General features: G+C 41.1%; 1 protein-coding gene across 5 annotated transcripts in view; it reads left to right on the forward strand.

Annotated features, from left to right (window-relative positions):
• The window catches only part of PPP2R5C (protein phosphatase 2 regulatory subunit B'gamma), a 133245-nt gene that overhangs the window by 15087 nt on the left and 95655 nt on the right, over nt 1-22503 (forward strand). For all 5 annotated transcript variants that reach the window (XM_061181266.1, XM_061181268.1, XM_061181273.1 and 2 more), the window contains exon 3: nt 129-291. In XM_061181266.1, coding sequence (XP_061037249.1) covers nt 129-291 — 163 coding nt within the window. The remainder of the gene's footprint in view (nt 1-128; nt 292-22503) is intronic.

A 22503-nucleotide genomic window follows, 5' to 3' on the forward strand; every position in this document is an offset into this window, starting at 1 on the left:
TTAACCACTGTGCCACCAGGGAAGTCCAAAACTTGCATTTTTATGTGTATTTTTTGCCTATGCTAATTGTGCTATAAAATACAACCCTTTGACGTACTCATTTGTTTTTGTTTTCATTTTGGAAACAGATTCCCAGCAGGAAAAACAGCCTTGTTGCTGCCCCGTCTGCAGCATCTAGTAAAATAAAAGCGCCAGCCCCTCAGCCCATAGTGAAGAAAGACAAACGGCAAAATTCTTCCAGGTTTAGCGCCAGCAATAATAGAGAACTTCAAAAACTACCATCTTTAAAAGGTAATTTTTATTATTCATCTTTCAAAAGTTAAAGTTTCCCCATTTAGGGGGAAGGAGTAACCTTTTGATAGTTTGCTAGTTTCTTGTACCTTTGCTGTGTTTAAATTCTGTAGGGTTATTTCTTCTTCTTTATTCAGTTTTTTTAGATTGAATGTCACTAACTTAACCAACTAATATTAAAAATTCCAGAGCTATTTAAGATAAAAATGTGATCATGAGTACATTACAGGTACAAAACACTTAAAAAAAAAACACACACGCAGAGGAAAGACTTTAAATCTTTTCCTGTTAATTGTAATTAAGCTAGCCAATTTTCTTTTCAGTAATTCTCCTCTTTCATTTGTCTTAGAAGTCCAGAAATTCAGAAAGGAATAACTACAAGTAGAGTAATTGTAAAAACTGTGGTAGAAGCTCTTCCTTATTCTGGTGTTGGGGACGTGAGGACTCTAATGATAGTCCTTTATGGACTTCCTCCTTATGAGTCATTTGGGGAGTACCTCTACCCAGGGTTTCCTACTTGAGACTAGTCAGGGAACAGTGCTCTTTGCTTCAAACTTCCCCCCGAACAGCACAGCCACCCCTTTCCGCCTGAGGGTGTTCAACCCCTAAAAGTGCTCCTCTAGGAGATTTTGAAGTACATAAAACCTTATTGGGGAAGTAGGGTAAGGACCCCAAAGTCAAATGTGAACCTCTGAACACTTTTATGTTTACTAAAATATAAGATTAGTGTAGTGAAACATCAAACAATTCTAATACCTTAAATTCATAGCAGTGGGTCTTCTACAGTTAATTTTCATCGTGTATGAACTTGGAGCAGGAACCTTGTCATCTCTACAGGTGCATTCCAGCGCCTTCCGCACTGCAGGGCAGAGAGCCAGAGCTCAGTGCAGGTGTCCGGGATTGCTGGACAGGGGGAGGGGTAGATGGAGAGAGGGAGGGGTGGAGGGATGGAGTAGTGGATAGAGGGAGGGATTTATGGATTCATGGATGCATTTCTGGCTCCTCACTTGCTAGGAATCCAGGCTCTCCTCTCGCTGCATTTTACAGAGCTTGTATCTGGCTTACATTTGGTTTAGCTTTGTAGTAGATAACATGCATACTAGGTCATTTGTGAGGAGTCTCCCCCTCCCAGGTAGTCCATACCTTTCTGATGCTATTCATTCATTCATCAGATATTGTGTGGAACACCTAGAAACCGGCCCTGCTCTAGGTTTGGGGGGACCACATCAAACAGAACCAAGGGGCTGCTCTGCTGGGGCCAGCACCCTCCCCCACCGGCCTGCTGTCACTCCTCCCCCGTGCCCTGAGGAGGCCCAGCCGGAACACTCAGATGTCTGGGGTGGAAAAGGCTTCCCGCAGCTATTGCTGAGCCTTCAAGGTCCAGGCCCTGTCCCCAGTGCCCATCACCATCAGGGATGTGCTCTGCCGGGCAGAGCCTGTACTTTCACTGTGCCCGGAAGGAGCACACCCGCATATCCAGAATTCACACTGGTCAAGGTGTGCCCCTCACTGGCCTTGTTTGGTGCATCTTTCTTGGCTGTTCCAAAATATTAGTGCCTCTGTATGCGTGTTAAAGTAATTTTGTCTGGTTCAGAAAAAAAAAGGAATTGATTGGAATTACATTAAAGATATATTAACTGGGGGAAGATTCATGTTTTTATGATACTCTTTTTCCCTCTAGGAACCTGGTGCATCACCTCCATTTTTCGGGTCTTGTTTTCTGACTTTTTACAAGGTTTTATGATTTTCTTGGTATTCTTTACCTTTGCATTAAATTTATTCCTAAGTGCCTTATAGTTTTTGTCACTCTTGTCATGGGGTTATATTTTTTTCATTTCTACTCCTAGTTAGTTCTTACCAATCTAATGAAATGCTGTTGGTTTTTTAAATATTTTCTTATTCTGTCACCTTATCAAATTTTCTTATTGATCTTAGTAATTTTTTACTAGCATGTGCATATATAGTCCTGTCATTTGTAACTAGATACTTTTATCTCTCTTCCAGTATTTATGCCAACACATACTGGTTGTTTTAATTTTATTATGCCGTTAGCTAGGACCAGTAACACAGAGATAACAGAGGTGAGAGCAGGCCTCCCTGTTACTTCCCATTTTGGTGAAAGGCTTCAGCATTTCCTCGTTTCATGTGAAAATGGCCCTTGGTTTCTGGTAAATCGCCTTCACCCAGCCTGCTGCTTCTCCATGGTTCACATTTGCATGGCTCTTACCAGTACCACCCTGGCCGGTTGGTCTTGTCCTAGCACTGCTGCTGAATTTTATCAGGTGCCATATGATTTTTCTCCTTAAGATGTTAATTTAATAATTACTGTGTTGATAGATTTTCTGGTTTTGAGCTATCCTTGCATTACTGAGATAAACCTCAATATTGTCGCAGTATATTATAACTTTTCTACGTGCTGGGTTCAGTTTATTAATTTTCGTTAATCTCTGCTTTCATATCTACTGTGTGAAGCTGGGCCATAGTTTTCTTCCTTTTTTGTACTACTGTATTTTGTCAAATCTAAAATGTGTTGATACTGGCACTTTGTGATCTTTCCTGAGGATGGTCTGTACATTTTTATGCCACTCTCTCGTGCCGCCATCTGATGACAGGGATTGTAAAATGCACCCGATTTTAGCAAAAATCAAAAGTGGAATAACAGATGTATCTTACAGTACATGACATAGGGTGAAAAGGTTGCTTTAGAACTCAGCCGGACCTAGTGCTTTGCTCAGTGATAAATCTGCAGATTCCTTCCACGTTAGGTCAGTTTAGAGTAGGTCACGTATTGACTGGTACACTGTGTTCTTTAATGAATCTTTTAATTTCTTTTACCTGTGTGGTGGTGATGTCTCCTTATGAGTTCATTTATTCTTTTGATTATTTTGTTTTCAATATATTTCACTTCCACTTTTATCTTAATTACTTATCCTGTTTTATTTTATTGTTTTCCTCATTTATTAAGTTAAATACAGAGTTCACTTAAAGCCATGTATTCCTCTGAGTATAATTTCAGCTCTATCCATAGATTTTCTTTTTTTTTTTCAAATCATAACCTTTTTTTTTTTTTAATGAATAGCTATTTTATTTATTTATTTATTTTATTTATTTTTGGCTGTGTTGGGTCTTCGTTTCGTGCGAGGGCTTTCTCTAGTTGCAGCAAGCGGGGGCCACTCTTCATCGTGGTGCGCGGGCCTTTCACTATCACGGCCCCTCCCGTTGCGGGGCACAGGCTCCAGACGCGCAGGCTCAGCAGTTGTGGCTCACGGGCCCAGTTGCTCCGCGGCATGTGGGATCTTCCCAGACCAGGGCTCGAACCCGTGTCCCCTGCATTAGCAGGCAGATTCTCAACCACTGCGCCATCAGGGAAGCCCATAGCCTTTTTTTAAGAGTTTTATTGAGGCATAATATACATACTGTAAAATTCACTAACTGTAATTGGAAATTTTGATTATTTCAATAAACATGTAGAGTTGTGCATCCATTACCACAATACAGTTTTAGAATATTTCCATCACCCATCCAAAAAATTACCTTATGCCCATTTGCCATCAATTCCCACCCCTATCCCCAGCTCCAGGCAACCACTGATCAGTTTTCTGCCTCTAAATTTGCCTTTTCAGGACATTTCACATAAATGAAATCGGCAATATGTAGTCTTTTACATCTGACTCTTAATATAATGTTTTTGAGGTTCATCTACTTTGAGTAGTTTGTTTCTTTTTAATGCTGAATAATATTCTCTATTATATGAATATCCCACATTTTATTTATACATTCAACAATTGATGGATATTTGAGTTGTTTTTTTAGCTATTACGTATAACGCTGCTCTGAACATTTCAATACAAGTCTTTGTTTGAACATATATTTTCATCTTTCTTGGGTAGATACCTAGGAGTGGAACTGCTGGCTTGTGGGGTAAGTTTATGTTTAGCTTTTTAAAAAAACTGCTGAACTGTCTTCCAGACCATTTTAAGTTCCCACCAGCAATGTATGGGGTTCCAACGTATCCACATTCTTGCTAACAATTGTTATCGTCTTTTTGATTATAGTCTTTCTTACGGGTGTGTACTGGTATCTATCTCCTTATGGTTTTAATTTGCATTTCCCTACTGGCTACAGATACTAAGCATCTTTTCATGTACCTGTTAGCCATTTGTATATGTTTTTTTTTTTTTTTTTTGGCCACGCTGCATGGCATGCGGGATTCAAGTTCCCCAACCAGAGATCGAACCTGTGCCCCCTGCGGTGGAAGCGTGGAGTCTTAACCACGGACCACCAGGGAAGTCCCTGTATATCTTTTTTGATGAAATGTCTATCAGATCTTTTGCCTATTTTTAAATTGCCTATCTTCTTATTGCCAAATTATGGCAATTCTTTATGTAATCTGGATATGAGTCCTTTATCAGGTATATTATTTACAAATATTTTCTCCCAGTTTGTGTCTTGACTTTTTACACTCTTTAATAGTGTCTTTGAAGCCCCAAAGTTTTGAATTTTGATGAGGTCCAGTTTATCACATTTTTTCTTTTATAGATCTTGCTTTTGATGTTGTATCCAAGAACTCTTTGCCTAACTAAAGGTCACAAAGGTTTTTTTCCTGTGTTTTCTTCTAGAAGTTTTCTAGTTTTAGTTCTTATATTTAGGTCTGCGATCCATTTCAAGTTAATTTTTTGTGTAATGTGAGGTAGAAGTCTAAATTCATCTTTTTTGCACATGGATATCCAGTTGTCCCAGCATCATTTGTTGCAGAAGCTGTTTTTTCATGGAGTTTCCTTGGTATCCTTATCAAAAACCAGTTGACCATAAATGTAAAGTTTAATTTCTGGACTCTCAGTTTTATCACATCAATCTATATGCCTGTTTTATGCCAGTACCACACTATCTCATTGTGGTATCTCACTGTTGTTTTAATTTGCACTTCTGTTATGAGGTCAGGTGCTTTTACAAATGTTTATTGTCCCTTTTCCATTGGACTGCCATTTTCTTAATTTTTTTTAAAGAGTTTTTATTCTGGATATGAACTCTCTGTTGGTTATATATGTGTTGCAAATACTTTGTTCCACTATAGTTTGGCTTTCATTTTAGCCATTCTGGTGAGCCGGTTTCAAAGTTAACTGATGATGAATGAAGTTAAACATCTCTTTGTAGGTTTATTGTCTGCTCAGATATATTATTTTGTGAAGTTCCGGTTTAAGTCTTTGGGCCCTTCTTTCTACTAGGTTGTAAGATTTTTTAAAAAACAGATTTGTAGGAGTTCAGATATAGGTCCTTTGTAGATATGGGAATTGCACATTTTCTTCTACTCTGTATCTTGAATTTTCACTCTCAAAGGCATTAGCACTTTGAGAGTACTTTGATCTGTTTAATACATCTTTGCTTTCCACAGAGTAGTGAAGATGTTATCTTATGTCTTTTTTCCTAAAACTTTCTTTGACCTTTCGCACTGGACTGTACAGTCTATGTAGAGTTAAGTTTTATGTCTGCTGTGATGCTAGAGGTCACAATTCCTTTCCCGTGTGGCTCTCCGTCTGGCACAGCACCCTTGTCGAAAAGGTCACCCTTCACTCATTGTGGTGTTATCTTTGTTGTAAATAAAGTACCATCACTGTGCAAACCCATTTCTGGGCTCTGTTTTGTTCCCCTGGCTGCCTGAGCTGTGTCAGGAGAACACTAACACACCCTAGGAGGTCTTGGTGTCTGGTAGTATAAGTTCTTCAGCTTTTTCTTCAGAATTGCCTTGGCTCTTTTCATTTCTGTATAGGTTTTAGAATCAGTCATTTGTCCAAGAAGTCCCGCCTTTTAGTGGGGAATGGTATTTCAAGACCACAGTCTGGGTGCTAGGATTCTCGTTGCTATTGGAATGGTCACTGTTTACAGGACTTTTTAGTGGACCAAATTAGAAAATAGGTTTTTTCAGGATATAGTACATCAGGAGTTCATACTGATATTTTCCATTCAAATGCAGGCTTGTAGGCATTTATTTAACTTCTGTCTTATATCTCCTTTTTTGTCACACTGAGATTTTTGGTTCTCAAGGACATCAGTGATAATAAATAGGACTTAAATACCAGATAATTATTCATTTACTTTATCTGACATTATACACAGTGTATTTTCAGAAAAATAATACCAACATTGTGACCAATATGACGACTGAAAGGTTAAAATTTTTGCATCTTTTCATTTCCTTCCCCCTCCCGCTTTTTTATAGTTTTACTCTGTCTTCATTGTCAGAGCACATAGTCGTGACAAACTGTATTCTCTCCCTCCCATCCCTGTTTACACTAGTTCTCCACGGGAATATACCGCTGACGCTCACCTCCAGTCTCTGCTGATACTCCACATTATTTTGGTGTGAAGCTTCCTCTCTAGGAGACTTTTATATCAGACTTCAAAGAATGTCTGGATACAGAGTCCTCGGTTCATGTTTTCTTTTCATGAGTATCTTAAGGATGTTCCTCCACTTCCTTCTGTAATAAAGCATTGCTGTCAGACTCTGATGTCAGTTTAATTTTCTTTATCTTACAGGTTACTTGGTCTGTTTGCTTTGATGCCTAAACAGGTTTTTTTCTTCTTTAAAGTCCAGTAATTTCAGAATATATCATTCTGGGTTGACTTTCGCACATACATGCTATGTTCTTTAAATATGTAGTACCAAATCTCTTTTTCTTGGATTATTATTTTGAGGATTTGTTCTGTTCCCTTGCTTTCGTTTACTCCTGTGGAGACACCTGTTGTATAAATATTGAATCTTCTTTGCCTGTTTTTATATTTGTTGTCTCCCTCTGGGTTTTTATCATTCCGTTTTGATTTAATTTTTTTCTCTTTTTTATGTACTATTCCCTGTAAGGCATTTTATGTTGTGCTTATTTGCTCTTGTATTCTTTTCAGTTACTCTTCATTTCCGAAATTATTTTTTCTTTTCTTTTTTAATTCTTTACAGAGTTATTACCTATTTCTGAGTTTTTCTATTAATATTCATGTAGTCCTTTGACACATTATGCTATTCCTTTAATGTCTTTTGTCTCATCTTGAAATATTAGGCTGTAGTTTTTAATGTCTTTGTGGGATGTCTCCCTGTCACGCTTTTACTGCTGCGTAGGTGTCGTTTAGTTCCTTTTCGCTTTTTCCTTATAAGAACTCCGTGTAGGACTTGACTTTGATCCCTCCTGATGCTTGTGTGTGTGTGAAATTAGAGAAGAGGAGCTTGGGCTCTAGAGCTCTAGCTTCGGTTATTTTTGTGAAACTTTCTAAAATGTGGTGGCTTACCTCCTGAGTGCCCTGATTTGGTTCTCTTCCCCTGCTAATATTTGGACCTTCTTTTTCCATTTCCTCTCCTGCCCCTCTGCTGTTAAGTCTGGATTCTCTTCCCAGCGGTTTCTCACCAGTGTGACCTAGTTCTGGAAGGAAGCTATGGCTGCTGAATTGTGAGGGTTCCCAGGGCCCCTTCAGTCTTGGCTGCGGACTTCTTGCCCTCATCCATTGTGGGGTACAGACCCCTTCTGCTTTCAGCCACTGTTCTCAGGTGGGTTCAGCTGGCTCTCTGGTTGTCTCAGAGTTCTCAGCTCCAGAGGACACCCGTTGTTCCTCTCTGCCGTCTTCCCCCAGACACTGATAGCACACGAGCCTGTGGCTGCCGGTGGGCTCTCCCATGTGCTCACGTGTCTGTGGGGACACATTTTCACCTAATTTTGTTGTAGATGTTGGCTATGGGTATTTGATTTTGCCTTCTTGGTTGCACTGTATGATTTTATGCAAGAATTTGGGGTGGTTAAAAAAACTCTGCCACAATTTTTTCAAAATATATAAAACTTGCAAGCAACCAAGATGTCCTTCAGTAGGTGGATGGATAAACAAACCGTGATACATCCAAAATATGGCATATTATTCAGCACTAAAAAGAAATGAGCTACCAGGCCATGAAAAGACATGGAGGAGCCTTAAATGCATATTCCTAAATGAAAAAAGCCAATCTGAAAAGGCTGCATCCTGTATGATTCTAACTATATGACATTCTGCAAAAGGCAGTGGAGACAATAAAAAGATCAGTGGCTGCCAGTGGTTGGGAGAATGGGGGGATGAATAGACAGAGCACAGGAGATTTTTAGGACAGTGGAACTCTCCATATGTTACCGTAATGGTGAATACATGGCATTTTACATTTGTCAAAACCCATAGAATGCACAAAGTGAACCGTAATGTAAACTATGGTCTTTAGTTAATAGTAACGTATCACTATTGGCTCATCAGTTGTAAGAAATGTGCCACATTATTGCAAGATGTTAATAATAGGAGGAACTAGGGGAGGGTGGAGAGGGGTATGGGAACTCTGTACTTTACATTCAGCTTTTCTGTAAACCTAATAATTAAAGTCTATTAATTTAAAAAATGGTTGCCAGAGGCAGGGGGTGGGGAGGTAGGCGAAATGGCTGAAGGAAGTCAAATGGTACAAACTTCCAGTTAAAATAAGTAAGTCATGGGGATGTAATGCACAGCATGGTGACTATAGTTAATAATACTGTATTGAATATTTGAAAGCTGCTAAGAGAGTAGATCTTCAAAGTTCCCATCACAAGAAAAAAAAAATTTTGTAACTGTGTATGGTGACGGATGTTAACTATTAACTAGACTTATTGTGATGATCATGTTGCAGTATATACAAATGTCAAATCATTATGTTGTACACCTGAAACTTATATAATGTTTTATGTCAGTCATACCTCAGAAAAGGAAGGCTGCCACTGCCATCTCTTCGGACTCCTCCATCGTTGGGTATCTGAATTCCAACGTTTTTAAGTCCTCCATAACAGTATTACTGTTTTATTCTGTTGATGACCATTTAGATTTATCTACTTATTTATCATTTTATTCTTCATTCCTTTTTGCATCTCAGACTTTCCATCAGAGGTCAAAACCTTGTTTGAATACATCATTTAGAATTTTCTTTAATAAGAGTCTGCTGGTGGCAAACTGTTTATCTGGAAAATGTCTTCATTTGCCCTCATTCTTGAAAGATAATCACTGAATATCTAATTGTAGATTTTTGTGTTTCTTCAGTACATTGAAGATAAGTATTTCATTGCCTTTTGACTTCCATTAGTATTGAGAAGCCAAATTCATTCCTTTTTTTAAAAAATTTATTTTAGTTATTTATTTTTGGCTGTGTTGGGTCTTCATTGCTGCGTGCGGGCTTTCCTCTAGTTGCGGCAAGCTGGGGCTACTCTTCGTTGGGTGCGTGGGCTTCTCATTGCGGTGGCTTCTCTTGTTGCAGAGCACAGGCTCTAGGTGCGTGGGCTTCAGTAGTTGTGGCTCGCGGGTTCTAGAGCGCAGGCTCAGTAGTTGTGGCGCACGGGCTTAGTTGCTCCGCGGCATGTGGGATCTTCCCAGAACAGGGCTCGAACCCGTGTCCCCTGCATTGGCAGGCGGATTCTTAACCACTGTGCCACCAGGGAAGTCCCCAAATTCATTCTTTTTGAAAGTATTGTTTGTGATTTCTGGCCACTTTTCTGATTTTGACTGTGACATTGATTTTTTTTCAGTGATTCCACTGCCAGGGGTCCAAGTATAGATTTCTTTTTTATCAGTCTTTTTTGCCATTCACTTTGAATCTGTGGATTGTTATATTTCCTCAGTTGTAGAAAGTTCTCAGCCATTATTTCTTCAGTTGTTATCTCTGTATTAGTTTCCTTTTTTTCCCCCTTTGGCTCTAATCAGATGTGCATTGGAATCTTTCATTTACTATCTTTCTTTAAGGTTATATTTTTCAACCTTTTTGTGACTTACTGTGCTATATTCTTTTTTGTTTTTTACATCTTTTTTTTTTTTAATGGGGTTTTTCCTTTTTTTTTTTTTTTTTTCCTTGGTTGCATTGGGTCTTCGTTGCTGCACGTGGGCTTTCTCTAGTTGCGGCAAGCGGGGGCTACTCTTCGTTGCAGTGTGCAGGTTTCTCATTGCGGTGGCTTCTCTTGTTGCGGAGCACGGGCTCTAGGTGCGCGGGCTTCAGTAGTTGTGGCACACAGGCTTAGTTGCTCTGTGGCATGTGGGATCTTCCCGGAGCAGGGCTCGAACCCGTGTCCCCTGCATTGGCAGGCGGATTCTTAACCACTGCGCCACCAGGGAAGTCCCTCTTTTTTTTTTTACATCTTTATTGGAGTATAATCACTTTACAATGTTGTGTTAGTTTCTGCTGTACAACAAAGTGATTCAGCTATACGTATACATATATCCCCATATCTCCTCCCTCTTGAACCTCCCTCCTACCCTCCCTATCCCACCCCTTTAGGTCGTCACAAAGCATTGAGCTGATCTCCCTGTGCTATGCAGCAGCTTCCCACTAGCCATCCATTTCACATTTGGTAGTGTATATACATCAGTGCTACTCTCTCACTTCTTCCCAGCTTCCCCTTCCCCCCGCCTCGTGTCCTCAAGTCCATTCTCTACATCTGCGTCTTTATTCCTGCCCTGCCACTAGGTTCATCAGTGCCGTTGTTTTAGATTGCATATATATGCGTTAGCATGCGGTATTTGTTTTTCTCTTTCTGACTTACTTCACTCTGTATGACAGACTCTAGGTCCATCCACCTCACTACACGTGCTATATTCTTGATCAGAGTTTCACGTTATCCATGGTGAAGGACCAGTTTTCTTTTTAATTTTCAACCCACCATGGACTAGTACTTTCATAAAATAGAGTAAAAATAAGTTACTAGAAAAATGAAATGTAAAATACAGCCACAAAGTTTTAAATTTCAGATATTCTTTTTTTCATTTATGGAAGTTCTATTTTTAATCTGCTCTGTGACTTTTTAAAAATATTTTCCTGTTGCCTTGCAGAAACCATCAAATTTGTCATTTCTTTTAGTCAGCACAGCTGCTTTATAGTCTGTGTGAGATACCACCAACATCTGAAGTCCTTGTCACATTTTGCTCATGATGTCTTATTTCCTTGTGTACCTATTTTTTAGTGCATGCTGGTCACTGTACTCAAATATTTGAAATAAATTGAAACCTAGGATAAAAGTATCTTCTTCAGCAGGGATTTGTTTTTGCTTCTGTCAGACACCTGGGGTCACTACTAGTCTGAGAGTGCCATAAACCGCAGCACTAGTTTATGACTTGTTAAATTAGCCAAGATGATTGTCCTGTAAAGTATCCCCCTTATTCCCTGTAGTTCCTGAAAATGGAAACCTTTTTTGGATAGAATATATCAGGGGTGATGTTGTGTAACTCAGGAGATAGTTTCTTTATTGTGAGAGATGCATACTATCTGGTGACTAGCAAAAGTGATGCTAGGTCTTACCATTGTATTATAGTAGGGTGGTGACCGATTGAGCTCTCCATTGTACAGTATTTCCCTTTGCAATTCAAAAGTACTAGTGATAATCTACAAGGTATATTTTGGCACCCTGCCAGTGTCTGTTCCCCATCAACCATATGCTAATGCTTTAAACACCACTTGATAATCCTTGCCTGAGTCAATAGTTTCTCTAGAGATTTCAGCATTTAATCTGGCATTCTTCTAAAGGCAGAGCTATTTCTTGCCAAGTAGAGCTATTTGGTTATCTTGACATACAGCTCCTACTGGAAAGTGAGGGTAAGCTAATTCTTTGCCTTTCAGTTACAAGTTTCCCTCAACTGGTGAAAACTAAATGTTTTTTTGGCTTTCTCTTTTTTGAATATCATTATGTGTTTCATTGATGTCAGTGTGTTTTAATTAACTACTAAAATCATACTTCTCTTTTTTTTAAGATTTTATTTATTTATTTATGGCTGCATTGGGCCTTCGTTGCTGCGCGCGGGCTTTCCCTAGTTGTGGCGAGTGGGGACTACTCTTCGTTGTGGTGCACGGGCTTCTCATTGCGGTGGCTTCTCTTGTTGCGGAGCACGGGCTCTAGGCGCACGGGCTTCAGTAGTTGTGGCACGCAGGCTCAGTAGTTGTGGCTCACGGGCTCTAGAGTGCAGGCTCAGTAGCTGTGGTGCATGGGCTTAGTTGCTCTGCGGCATGTGGGATCTTCCTGGACCAGGGCTTGAACCCATGTCCCCTGCATCAGCAGGCGGGTTCTTAACCACTGCGCCACCACGAAAGCCCCCATACTCTTTTTTGTATGCAGATGCATAATTTTAACCATTGTGTGATATTTGGACTAGCTGCTGTGTATTTTTTGGCATGGCCTCATTTTTGTTTCCTTGATTTCTGACACAGTAAGATGTCCCCGCAGGCTTGTTTGTACCTTCCCTGCCCCAGACTTGGAATCAGCCATTTTTCAACGAACCCTGATTCCTTTCAGTGGGGAATGATATTAGAGACCAAAATCAGGGTACTAGGGGGTGCTCATTGCTACTGGACTGCTGTTGCTTTTAGGTACTGGTACTTTCAGTGGAGGGAGCGAGAACATAAACATATATTCTAGAATATATATATATATTTTTAGTTGTGCATTTATAACATTGTAGTGTTCTCACTTGTTTCTTGAATTTTCATAGTTTTATCTCTATCTTACACTGAAAATCTTTATTTCTGATTTCATTGACGTAATTATTGCTATATCATATTAAAATGATTGACAACAATAATGATATTATTACAAACAGTAGGAACTTTGAATTGGCTCATTTCATTGCAAAAAAAAAAGCTGTTGGTATATATTTGTTGTGATTCCATTAAATTTTTTAAATGTCCAGAGAAGATTGGCATCTTTAGGATGTTCAAATCCCCTTTCTAAGAGTGTAATGTGTAGTTGTTCAAGGCCACTTTCATTTCCTTTAGGCGTGTTTTTAAGTTTCCCTCATGTGGGTTTTGCACATTTCTTAGTAAGTGTGCGCCCAGATATTTCATTATTGGTGCTATTATTGTAAATGGGATCTCCTCTTCCATTATGTCTTGTAAATAATTGTTAATTGTTTATATGGAGGTTGTTGATTTCTGCATCTTGCTTTCACCTCCTGCTTCCTTCCTGAATTATCTTATTGTTTGCACTAGTTTTTCAGCTGATTTTTTTGGATGTTTTCAGGTATCTAATGAGATCTGCATGTAAAAGCAATCTCACCTCTTTGTTTCTAAATCTTATACCTTTAGTGTCTTTCTCCTGAGTTGACTGAAAATTCCAGTAAGATGTTATGTGTGGTGGTGTGAGTAGGCATATTTGTCTTGTTCCTGACTTTAATGGAAATAGGAGCATGATTTAAACACCGTTTATTATTCCCGTGGTTTTCAGCTGCTGTAAACGGTACTTTAATGTAAATCTTTTGTTGTTCACACTTTTGAACCTTTCCTTAAGCTGGAATCAAGGAAGGGAAGTACTGATCAAAGGCCATGCGTTTTCAAGAACCCTTTAGAGGTGCTGTCCAGAGAGGTTGCACCATGAACACTTCTGCCCAGAGCGCAGGAGGTGCCTGTCTGTCGCATTGCACCTTTCTCGTACTGAGGCCATTTAAATGCTTAAGTCATTCATTAAGTGGAAAATAGTATTTCCTGTTTTTATTTTTTTAGCGTTGAGGCTGAATGTAGTCTTCAGGCCCTGTTCGTTCAAAGATTTCTCTGAGTTAGTCCTTTCTTTTAATATTTTCGGTCTGGAAGGTAGAAGTGTTACATGAAGAGACTGATTTTTTTAGGTGACTAATGAATCATGGACTTTGTTTCTTGAGGCCATTCTCCTTGTTTTAGGAAAGAAAGGCCTAGGGAGAAGTCAAAGTTATGATGAAACAACTAGGGCCTAACATTAACTGGAGACCCTGGGGCAGAAATTTAGAATTGCTAAGTGTTAGGCCATTTGGGAAAGAAGTTGTTACATTATTGTTGGGAGAACTTACCTGAATTTTTAAAAATTGGCTTTTGAATGGCAGTTAAAAATTTATATGTCTTGCCCTCCTTTTGTGAAAATACAATACTTCAACCTCATTCAAAGCAGTTTATTTTCTGATACAATTCAAAGTCTCGCCATACAAGTGATCATTTTTTACTGCTTAAAAATGAATTAGCATCTGTTTAGAGGAACTTTACCTCTTGCCCATTAATTGAAGAATAAAAATGGAATGTGAGAAGTTACCATAGTGCCTGCTCTAATTCTCATGGGTTCAGAAACTCAGCTTTCATCAGTCTTGCTTCTGCCACATGTTTGATTCTGTGTCTTCTCTTGACTGCCCACAATAATGGAAGGAAACTTTCAGCTTGGTGAGGCAGGTGCTAGTACACAGCAAATATTTACTGACCACCTGGGTTGTCTGGAGCGTGGGGAGGTAGTCAGGACCGTGACAGTGACCAGAGGTGGCCCTTGCTCTTAGGGAGGCCGCAGACCCAGACCCAGACCCAGACCCTTGTTCTGGTGGTAGCTGGGAAGCAGAGGTGCCATGGATGCTGCACTGTGAACAACTGAGAGCTGGTCTCATGTCAGCCTGAGCCCAACCTCGAGCCACAGCCTGGCCCTAGGGCGCCCTCCGGTCCACTCTCGTCAGGCCACGGACATGGCTTTTACTCCAGGGTCGGTCTCAGGCCTCTGCCTGTCATACCCTGCAAGCCCCTTCTGGGAAGAACCCAGGGAGTTGATTTCAACTGGCAGCTGTAATCTTACATTTAATGTCTAGCTCAGGCCTTCCCCAGACCTCACCTGGATTTCTCCCGGCACCTTACATCACACACAGATGCACACACTTTGCTTGCGTGCCCTTGCCCACTGTACAGGCCCTCCAGGCCTGGGTTTCTCCCATGCCCTGCTGGCTCTGCCTCCTCCAGTGTTTCCTGAGCCACCCTGGCTCAAGCCTGCCTTATCTTTTTTCCTAAATTGTGGTAAAATATACATAGCATAACATTTATCACTTTAACCGTTCGCAAGTGTACAATTCAGTGGCATTAAATAGATTCACATTCAGTGTGCCCATCACCACTGTCTATTCATCGTCCCCAACAAAAGCTCTGTGCCTGTTAATACCTCCCTCTTCCCCTCCCCCAGCCCCTGGCACCCACCATTCTACTTCCTGTCTCTGTGATTTTGACTCCTCTAGGGACCTCCTATGAGTGGAATCATACAGAATTTTCTTCCTAATTTTTAAGGCTGCGTAACATTCCACCGTGTGGATGGAGCACCATTTATCTGTTCATCGTGATGGACATGGGGTTGCAGAGCACACCACGCGCTGCTCTGTCTAAAGTGTCACTGAGGGCAGAGGCTGTTTTGGTGCCCAGTCTAGCGTCTGCCATGGATCCCCGAGACACAAGTTTGCTGAAGGAATGAAAAGCCCTCTGGGCCCGTCTGCCTGTCCTTCCCACATCCTTCCATTTTCTCAGAACTGTTATGGGGCTCGAACCCCTCCCAGGCTCACGGCTCCCTGCGCCTCAGGTTCTTTGTGAAGTGAGGTTTGTTGCTAATAGTCAACACGAAAGCACTTTGGTGTGTCACGTGTGCTCTGTGTACTTTGTGTGGGTTTCCTACCTTCTCAGAACAAGGAAGGGGGTGAGGACTTGCTTTGGCTTTAAAGGTTTTCCAGCCTAACTGTGGCAAGAACAAAAATAAGCAAAGGTCTCCCAACAGCGCACTCGGGGCAGATTTTACACCATCTACTCCGCTCGCCTCCGCTGGCCTTTCCTGGGATAAGCCTGTCCACCCTTTTAAACCACTCGCAGGAATCGCTCAAATCAACAGGGCAGCAGGCGCCTGTCCCTTTGACCTTGCTGTTGGCAAGCAGAAGTGCCCTGGCAACCTTTGAACACAGCTGAATGCTAGGTATCTTTGATCTGCCTAAGGAAGAAGTCTATTTTAAACTGTAAGCAAAGCCAAATTTTTTAGGTTAGATATCCTACCCAACAAAATGTACATCACCCATGCCTGTGTAGTTTCCGGTTAAGTGTCTGCTCTGCCAGCAGTGTCAGTGCCTTGCAGTTATGACACCACAACTCTCTAGGCTCAAGACACAACCTTCTTTTAATGAAAGAAACTGTAAACCTTCTTCACTAAAATATGAGCATACTTAATTTGCCCATAAAATTGCCCGGGGAGATGAAAATTAAAACCTTCAGCTGAATTTAGAAATGAAAATGTGAAAGTTTTATTCAAAAATGCTACCTACAAATGGCAGTTTGTTTTTAAATAACCCAAATAAAGTGACAGAGGAAGCAGAGAATAAAGAATAACTCCTTTTCAACCTTCATCTTTGTGCAGCACAGAGATGCTAGTGTTTGCGTCCTTGGCGGGCGGACGCACTGAGAGCTGTGGCCTGTCTGCCCACTTTCGGTTCTGGAAGGAGCTCTGCACTGAGCCCAGAAAGGCGCCTTTCCTCCGAGTTAGCTCAAGCCCTTCAGAGCGGCAGGAAGGTTGTCATGGGAGAGTCCAGAAGCGTGGCTGGAGGGTGCCATGGGGGGCACGAGGGATGGGCACAGACAGCAGTGGAGGGTGTGGTGGGAGCCTGGATGGGGGCTCTGCATGCAGGGGGTGGGATGTGTCGTTCTCCAGGTGGTTAGATGGTGCACCCCTCTTGGTTACGCGCTACGGGGACGAGGTATAAAGAGTGGTGAGGGAGTTGTGCAGGATCAGAATTGGGTGTTACTGCTTGACTCGGCCCTTCATTCAGTTAGTTTGATGGAACACCTGCTGTGTGCCGGGCACTGCCCTGAGGCTGACGGGGAAGAGACCTGTGGCCCAGAGAGGGGAGAGGAAGATTTCCCAAAGGGGTTAGTCCAAGCGGAGACCCCGTCAGTGGCTCTGCGGCACCCTCACACTGCAGCCCCAGGGTTGAGACCCTGCTCTTCAAGTGCTACAGTGTCCACTGCTTCCAGCACCTTCCCTACAATGGCTGGAGCGACATGCGGTGGGGTCCTCCCTCGGTGGCAGCAGCACCCTTCTGAGCTCCCCGCTCCGTCGGCGACGTTTGTGCCTCCTGACAGCGTGGTGGCGGGTGACCACAGACAGCCCCTTTACAGGTGAGGGGAGAAGAACCAGCCTGGGGTTACTGAGGGCGCGCGGCCTCTCCCTGAGTAGGCGGTGAAGACTTCCGCCCAGGCCAATGATGGGGCTGCACGTGAGCCTCTTCCGGTGTGTTTGCTGAGTCCGTGTTTCATCCGTGAGGAAAGTACTCTGGCGGCTAATTGAACCTCGAGAGCTTAGATGAGCCTATTGATTCAGTGCAAACTTGCAGTAAAAATTTAAGGAGTCCGTAATGGATTCTTCAAGACAGGGAGTCAACATCCTGTAATTTGTTGGTTCAGTTTGTCATGCCTAGTTTAGGCTAATTTTTGTTTGTGTGTTTTTACATACTTGATCTCATTTATGCATCACCATAAATCTTTTGCATCATATTTCCTGGGTTCCCATCACAGCCCTTTCTCTGTTCTTAGCCTGTGCCTGAGAGGCAGCATTCACTGAGGGATTCTCTCTGCTGTAACTTAATCTACATGTCTTTTTTTAAATTGTTACTTTTAATTTTCATCAAAGTATTGTGTGCTTATTTTAGCAATACTGAACAATATAGAGAAGTTTCAGAAAGAAGAACTACCCATAACCATAACACTCCACGGTGACTACTGTTGATATTTTGAGAGTGTTCCTTTTTATGATCATACTATTTCTGAAAAATTATACACTGCCCTCCTCACATATATTTTTACTTTACAAATTCATAAATATTTTTGATGGATGTGTAATATTTCACTGTGTGGGATAATCCCTTCGACATTAAGGTCGTTTCTGGTATTTTAGAATCATAAATAAAAATGTGATGCTCTCAAAAAGAATAAAATACTTAGAATTAACATAGGAGGTGAAAGACTTGTATGCTGAAAACTACAAGACATTGCTGAAAGACATTAAAGAAGACACCAGTAAATGGAAAGCCAATGTGTGTTCATGGATTGGAAGACTTAATATCGTTAAAACATCAGTACTGCCCAAAGAGATCTTCAGATTCAATACAATCTCTGTCAAAATCCTAACAGTGTTTTTTTCTAGAGATAGAAAAATTCATCCAAAAATTCACATGGAATCTCCAGGGACCCTGGATAACCAAAGCAATCTTGGAAAAGAAGAACAAAATTCTTACATTTCTTAATTTCAAAACTTACTGCAAAGCTGCAGTAATCGAATCAGTGTGGTACTGGCGTAAAGACAAACACATACACCAATAGAGTAGAAGAGAGCCAAGAAATAAACCGTCACAGGTATGGTCAAATGGTTTTCAACAAGGGTGCCACCCACTCTGGGAAAAGGACAGTCTGTTCAGCAAATGGTGCTGGAAAAAATGGATATCCACATGCAAAAGAATGAACTTGGACCCTTATTTTACACCAAACACAAAAATTAACTCAAAGTGGATCAAAGACCTTATAGGAAAACATAGAGGAAAAGCTTCATGACGTTAGATTTATCAGTGATATTTTAGCTATGACACCAAAGCACAGGCACGAAAAGCAAAAGTAGATAAATTCGACCACATCAAAATGTAAAACTTCTGTGCAGCAAAGGACACAATCAACAAAGTGAAAAGGCAACCCACAAAATGGGAAGAACTGTTCGGAGATCATCTATCTGATAAGGGATTAACGTCCAGAATTTATAAAGGACTCCTACAGCTCAACAGGAAAACAAGCCGTTTAAAAAAATGTGCAAAGGGGGACTTCCCTGGTGGCGCAGTGTTTAAGAATCCGCCTGCCAAATCCGCCTGCCAACGCAGGGGACACGGGTTTGAGCCCTGGTCCGGGAAGATCCAACATGCCGCGGAGCAACTAAGCCCGTGCGCCACAACTACTGAGCCTGTGCTCTAGAGCCCGCAGGCCACAACTACTGAGCCTGCGTGCCTAGAGCCCGTGCTCCGCAACAAGAGAAGCCACCACGATGAGAAGCCGGCGCACCTCAACGAAGAGTAGCCCCTGCTCGCCGCAACCAGAGAAAGCCCGTGGGCAGCAATGAAGACCCAACGCAGCCAAAAATTAATTAATTAATTAATTAATTTTAAAAAACAATAATCTGCCTGCCAGTGCAGGGGACACGGATTCGATCCCTGGTCCAGGAAGATCCCACATGCCACAGAGCAACTAAGCCCATGAGCCACAACTCCTGAGCCCGCGTGCTGCAACTGCTGAAGCCCATGCGCCTAGAGCCCGTGCTCAGCAACAAGGGAAGCTACTGCAATGAGAAGGCCGCGCACCGCAACGAAGAGTAGCCCCCCACTCGCCACAGCTAGAGAAAGGCCCGCACGCAGCAACGAAGACCCAACACAGCCAAAAAAAAAAAAATATGCAAAGGACTTGAATAGACATTTCTCCAAAGAAGATATACAAATGGACAATAAGCACATGAAAACATGATTAACATCACTAATCATAAGGAAAATGCAAATCAAAATCACAGTGAGATACCACTTAACACCCACTAAGATGGCTACTATCGAAAAACAGAAAATAGCAAGTGTTGGTAAATATCAAGTGTTGGTGAGGATGTGGAGAAATTGGAACCCTTGTGCACTGCTGGTGGGAATGAAAAATGATGCTGCCACTATGGAAAACAGCATGGCAGTTCCTCAAAAAACTAAAAATAGAATTACCATACTTTGCACTTTTGGGAATATACCCAAAAGAATTGGAAGCAAAGACTTAAATAGATATTCATATACCCATATTACAGCAGCATTATTCACAATAGCCAAAAGGCAGAAATGGCCCAAGTGTCTATCAAGGGATGGATAGAACAAAATGTGGTATATCCCTATAATAGAGTATTATCCAGTCTTAAAAAGGGAAGAAATTCTGACACATGCTACTACATGGCTGAACCTTAAGGACACTTACACTGAGTGAAGTAATTCAGTCACAGAAGGACGAAAACTGCATGATTCCATTTATATCAGGTACCCAGAGTAATCACATTCATAGAGACAGAAAGTAGAATGGTGGTGGCCAGGGGCTGAGAGGAAGAGGATGGGGAGGAAGTGTTTAATGGGGACAGATTGCCTGTTTCGCAAGATGAAACGCATTCTGAGGATGGATGGTGGTTATGGTAGCACAACAATGTGAATACTTATGCCACTTAGAGCTGTACACTTACAAATGATTAAGATGGTAAATTTTATATTATGTATACTTTAGCACAGTTTTTTAAATAAATATTTTTTAAAATGTGATGCTCACTCATGGCTACTACGTTTTTGGAATGAACTCCCAAAAGTTAAATTACATAAACAGAGGATCTTTACATATTGCCAAATTATTTTCCAGAAGGATCAGAACAATTTATAGATTTGTTGGCAAGGTTACAACATGCCTTTACCAGTATTAATTATAATTTTTAAAATTATTGCTGATTTGATAGGTGAAGAAATACTTTTTTCATACAGTTATTGAGCAGTTATAGTTCTTTTGTAAACTGAATCATTTGAACACTGAGGTCTCAGTGTTTTTCTAATTAATCGCAGTATATTATTAACCTCTTGTAATTATAGCATTTATACTTCCTTTTGATTTTTGGAGGGAACATACAGAAATTTGTAAATTTTTTAATGTGAGGAATATCCCTTCAGGGTTTGTCCAGTGTTTTTTAATCGTCCTTTTCTGGCTTGAGAATTGATATACTCACTACCCTTTTCTTCTCAAAGCTGTGGGGATTTGTGGGGGGTATGATTTGACTTTTTAAAAATTTAACTGTTTGTTTTTTTATTTAACCCATCTCAGATTTTATTTTGGTGAGACTTAAATTGACTTCTGCCCACATATAGCCGACCAGTTGTCTGAATAATCCTCCCCTTTCCGTGGATTTGAGCTTCCTTCCTTACCCGAATATGACATTTGTACAACTGCACTCACCGTTTTGGGAGCTGTTGCTGTCTGTTCCAAGACCTGTCTCTTAAGCCCACATCACACTGTCCTTAGTTCACAAGCTTTAGAGTTGGTAGGACCAGCCTTTCTCATAAGAGTGTTCTCATTCTTCATGCTTTTAATTTTTCCAAGTGAACTTGAGAATTATTTTGTCAGATACCCAGAAAAATAGGGAGACTCCTCTGAATTCTGATTGGAATTGCTTTAAAACTATAAATCAATTTGGGGAAGTATTAACATCAGCTTATTTATAGTGTGTATGCTTCCAGTTCCGAAACACACCTTATCTTTATTTGTTCAAGTCTTTTTTTTTCCCTGCATATTATTTATCTGCTTGTTTGCTTATTTATATTTTAGAGTATGTTTCATCAGTGATTTCCAGATCACAGACTCTGAGTCCTTTAAAGAACTACTTTATATGCATAAGGCTTCAAAACAGCATGGGGGAAAATCACTAATAAAGTTGAGATCCTTTGATCTGAGATCATTAAAAAAATACATCAACAAGTGTCTTCACTTTTTCTTTGACTTTAACCTGTATATTTTATACAAAGAGTCTAGGAGTCTTTCCCTGTTATTTCTGCATTCCACTCAACAGCACAATCCTAGGACAGGCACATTTCCCCATCTCATCTCATATGAAGTATTAAACTGTTTGAGAACAGGTGCCTCTCTTTTTAAAGTAAGATCTACAGTAAGCATCTGCTTCCTAACCCCTCACAAAGCCCCCTGCAAGCCTCGATCCTTAATGCTGAGTTTATCTGGCACCACTTCCTGGGTGAGGAGCTGATAGTTCTGGGAGAGCCATCCTTGCGCATCTGATGCACCCAGAGGGGTCAGCAGCCAGAATCTCAATTCACAGTACCTGACTCGGAACACAGGCTGTTCAGACAGCAGAGGAGCCAGGCAGGTGGGGGGCCGATCACATGACACCCACTCCCCATTGCTTGTTATAGTTTAATTCATGGCCAGCTTTGGAATCCAGCAGCATCCTTCAGCTCTGCGGAGGTGGGGGGGGGGGGAAGGGGTAGGATTTGGTTTGCTTTCATTTATTTTCTTAATGGCTATTGATACACATAGTAGAACTACCTTCTTACTAGTGTAGGGGAACTTAATAAGCACGCCTGAACGATGGTAGCAGTTCATTTGCTCATTGAAATGTGTGGAGTGCCAGCCCACAGATGTAACAGCTAACCCCAGTCCATTTCAGGTGTTTCTTACTGTTGTGAATTATGTTTAGAAACCAAAGGGCTTTTTGGTTCTTGTTCACAAGCTGGGAAAGGGGGGGCGAGGGGCGTTGTGTGAGACTTTATAAAAAGAGAAGACGTGGTTTGGACAAACTTAGTTGTGTGTGTGTGTGAAGGAGTGAGGAATTTTTTTCAATTCTGCCTAGCAAAGAGGTTTTTCTCATAGCT

Source organism: Eubalaena glacialis, chromosome 2, assembly GCF_028564815.1.
Source record: "Eubalaena glacialis isolate mEubGla1 chromosome 2, mEubGla1.1.hap2.+ XY, whole genome shotgun sequence".
Classification (NCBI taxonomy): domain Eukaryota; kingdom Metazoa; phylum Chordata; class Mammalia; order Artiodactyla; family Balaenidae; genus Eubalaena; species Eubalaena glacialis.